The sequence below is a fragment of the Empidonax traillii genome, unplaced genomic scaffold, assembly GCF_003031625.1.
Source record: "Empidonax traillii isolate 1590-97213 ecotype Southwest subspecies unplaced genomic scaffold, ASM303162v1 scaffold340:size591717, whole genome shotgun sequence".
NCBI classification, from domain to species: domain Eukaryota; kingdom Metazoa; phylum Chordata; class Aves; order Passeriformes; family Tyrannidae; genus Empidonax; species Empidonax traillii.
The window spans coordinates 580,104-584,378 of NW_020955533.1; the positions used below are offsets into that span (position 1 = coordinate 580,104).

The 4,275-nt window shown below is 37.1% G+C and overlaps 1 protein-coding gene across 1 annotated transcript in view; it reads left to right on the top strand.

The window, feature by feature from the left end:
- MMRN1 (multimerin 1) overlaps positions 1-2,117 on the top strand; it is a 46,312-nt gene extending 44,195 nt beyond the window's left edge. Inside the window, exon 8 of the mRNA XM_027892174.1 lies at positions 740-2,117. Within this exon, the coding sequence (XP_027747975.1) occupies positions 740-1,161 (422 nt within the window). The 3' untranslated portion in view covers positions 1,162-2,117. The remainder of the gene's footprint in view (positions 1-739) is intronic.
- The last annotated feature ends 2,158 nt before the right edge of the window (positions 2,118-4,275 follow it).

The following is a 4,275-nucleotide window of genomic DNA, read 5'->3' on the forward strand; positions in this document are numbered from 1 at the left end:
GGGACTATAGCCTCAAGGAGTCGCATTAGGCATGCCTCTGACTTACATCAACAAAGGATGTAGCCCTTGAAAGGTATTTCAATTTAAAAAAAAAAAAAAAAAAAAGGAAGGAAGAAAGAAAAGTAGAAATTATGCTTATTTAGTCCAGAAAACAAGTAAATAATTTACATCCAAGCCACATGGAATATGAATTATATGCATCTTTCAGCACTCATTTGGCTGATTTTCACTCATGACAGCATATGAATAGTGAATGAAATCATTTGTACAAAAGCAGGTAATGATAGTTTCCAGGCTCAACTTGAAGAGAAACATATACTTTTATCCCTTCATTTAACATCAGGAGTCCTAAACCTCTTCAGTGTTCACCTAAGATTTCACCTAAATTCTTGGCTTCAGCTCACTCACGTGAGCAATGAGAGAGATCCTGGGGTGAGAAAAACTAGGAGGGAGTGCGGGGTGGAAAGAAAGCTCCCTTAATGATAGCTTAGTGTAGGCAACATAAAGTTCCCTTGCTGTTTCTACAATTTTTCTTTGGTGTATACACCTAGCACTAATTGTGAAGAAAATTAAGTTTTATACAATATAGAAAAATGCAGTTTTGCAGAAATACTATGTTTCGTTTGCTCAAGCTATGGGATGATGTGATTTCAGAAAAGCTGCTTTTGATCCTCTGGCTGGTCCAAATTGCTTTTCTACAATGTAACACCCCTTGAAATTGTTCTTTATTCCCTTCCAGATTTTTCAAAAGGATCATACAGATATGCACCGATGGTGGCTTTTTTTGCCTCGCATACGTATGGAATGACAACTCCAGGACCCATCAGATTTAACAATCTGGATGTCAACTATGGTGCTTCATTTGCTCCAGCAACTGGAAAGTTCCATGTTCCATATCTGGGGGTCTATGTTTTTGAATATACCATTGAATCATTTAGTCCACATGCCTCTGGCTATCTGGTCGTTGATGGAATAGACAAACTCACTTTTCAGGCTGAAAATATTAATAGTAACAAGTACACCGACAGAGTAATCACTGGAAACGCTTTATTAGAGTTGAATTATGGTCAAAAAGTCTGGCTCAGATTAGCAACTGGCTCTATACCAGCCAAATATCCACCAGTAACTACATTTAGTGGTTACTTGTTGTATCGTACCTAAATCAGTCATAAATGTAAGCAGTTAGTCGAATGAAGCAACCTGCATGTGAATTTAGCTTTGCCTTTAAATACTTTTTTTCTTTAACTGAAGTAAGTTTCTGAAAGTAATCAATGTAATTGCATTTGTAGTGCTGATTCTCCAAGATGTTGGTTGTTTGTAGCCATGTTCACAACCACCAGGAGTCAACAGGGTGGAGATGCAGGAAAAATAAGCATCTTCCCTATTTAAACATGACTGGGAAACATAAATCTAATTATGGCCTACAGTTACATTGCATAGACATACTTACACAAGGTTGCTGAGAATCATTTCTCAGTACAAAGCTGGTTTTGATTATTCCTTCACACCCTGGTTGCATACCAAAACTGATGGATAGATTTCAATGACTTAGATGCTACTAAAGGTTACTACTTAGCTCGTTGTATCAATCAATAATCATGGGTATATAATCTATTTGCGAAAAAATATATTTCTTTTTCATTTTGCCTAACATTATTTGCCGCATACTTTGACATGGCAGCATTTAATCAATTCGTGATTTTTTATGTAACCAGTATGATAACAAACTGGAGGTTTTTTATCTTTGCTCAAAGACAGAGAGAGATGCCTTCAGATAAGGTACTCATTTTTGGCAGTAAATATAAGGAGTCACAGGAAAAACAGCAAAATGGATCTGGTGTCTTCTCTTTGTTTCTTGAAATATTTAAACCACAGCTGGATTGCCCTTAGGTGATAAGTTTTAGAGCAAACATACTGGCTTCACAAACACTTTAGCATTTGACCTATAATGTACGCAAAGTTCAATGATATAACCAAAGTGTTTTCTAAGCTTGACCTCTATAAATCTATGATTTTTTTTGTTTCTGCATTATATTCACTAACTACTGAGGCAAGATGAAAAGAACTCCAGTCTGCATGTGATTTTTTAAGTATCAATACAATTAAAATTATTTTTAGTTCATGCTATGACTACGTGAAAAAAATAAACCCTCAGGTTTGCATTTTATCCTTTGCAAAGTCCCAGTTTACTGCAGTTTCTTGATATCCTATTGTCTGGTGTGACTGGCGAGGTTTGTTGCTGGTTACTGCCTTTGTTAATGCTAATTGATCGGCTTTTATGTGTCTTTGTTTTTATCTCCCTCCATTTTCTTAAAAGCTGAAAAAAACTAACTATGATCTATGCCAATTTATTGAAGCCCAGAATGGTCTGAAGCTTCCTGAATTATTTTGTTCTCCACTGTCAGAAACTTTTATTGAAAACATGTAAGAATCTTCAGCTCTCTTCTTAGTATTACTTAATACAACTTACCAGATCTTAAGATGGATGTCCATGAAATGATTGAATTCCTCCCATGCTGTCTGTCGATAAGAGAATCTCATTCCTCAGACGCATAAATCTACATTTTATTGTTCCAAGCTGATATGCAGATTCTCCACCAGAAGCACTGGTACTGAGGTGTGACTATGGGCACGTACCTGTGGGTTTTGGCTACCTGAACTACAAAAGTGTGCAGCACTGAACAACACCCACCCAGCTTCAGGGGATCATCCTGCTGTGGCTTGTGTTTAGGGACAAGTAGTTGGGAATTGATGAAAGCTTGCAGTATAAGCCCATTTTCTGAGGTTATAAATCTACTAATTAATTGTTAAGAGACCATGCAGCACAAAAATTGTTATTAAAATATCCTGTGTGTCCTTGAAGGATCTGAAAAAAAACAAAAAATGAATCTTTAGTCTAAGGGTCAATTGCAAATATTGTTAACATATTGGGATGTTTTGCTGTTGTTTTTTTGTTTTGTTTGGTTTTTTTTTTCACGCCAGAAATCCTTTCTTGTCTGTAATTGATGGATTCTTAATGTACCATGAACCCTGAATGAGTGTGCTACAGACCTTTCTCCTGTTGCATACCATATTTTTCTGTAAACACTCAAAATCTTTGATAAGAAACTAACTCAGCCTACCGTATCATTGAATTTTATCAAATATAATGACCACAAACCCCAATCCCTCCTTGTATGACTTTGTCATTTTAATGTGTTTAGTCCTCTTCATTCCTGCTGTGGTTATGGCTAAATGGCATGAAAATTACTCTGCAGATGAAATTCAAATGACCCACCAGAGACTGCATCTCTGTTTTAATGTGACTTTCTTCGCCCTTGCTGCCCTTCCCTCTAAATTCTTCTAGCTGGCTCCTCATCTTCACAGATGTTATTTTCCCCCAGCAACCACATAATTTCTATGTCACTGTAGTGGTTTTCTTTCCTCTTTTCATGCTTTTCCTCTTCCTCACAAACCTAAAAATTTATTGGGCTAAAGTAAAAATTCTGATTAATACCACATCTGTAGGAGTAACACTTATAAAACTAGTTTCCCTAACAGAAATAGTATTGAAGCTAATTCTCACTGTACTATTTAAAAGATGATAAAAAATAATACTTCAAAAATATAATAAATGTACACTTCCCTTTTTACACCGTGTAACAAACCATTCAAATCTTTCCTCAGGTCAATTAAAACTAGGTGCAGTTGTCTTTGTCTATTGTTAAAAATAAAAAGCAGGTTCTTCACTGTAAAGATCAGTTTGCATCAGCCACAGAAGCTTATTTATGGGCCTGCGACTATGTACCTGAGCTGCCTGGACTAATGAAGCAAACAATATTGAAAAATAACTGAGGATCAATAAAATCAGTCAGCCTACCCATTATGCAGAATAGACAGCAATCAGTCTGAACTCCCAGGAGAACTTTTTAGGCATTAACCAGGAAAGGTAGTTCCTGAGGCACTTTGTCACCCCTTCACTTCCATTTTCATGCTCTGATTTGCATTCCCTAATGATAGCAGGCAGCACATCTGAACGCTCATCTCTGCCCACAGCCCTCGTGAGGGACCACAAAGCCATCCTGAGCCTTTGTACTTCAGAGTGAGCAGTGTTCTCTTTATTTGGGGGACTCAATAACCATGGCAACATTTTGTCTGCTCTGGCTTTGACAAGCCCATCCAATTTACTCCAGAGTTTGCATTATCATTTTCTCACCTATACCTACCAAGTTATCGCTGAGCGCATTCTCCAGCCCCTCATACGCTCAGCATTCACACTGAGAACAGTGGTTTGTT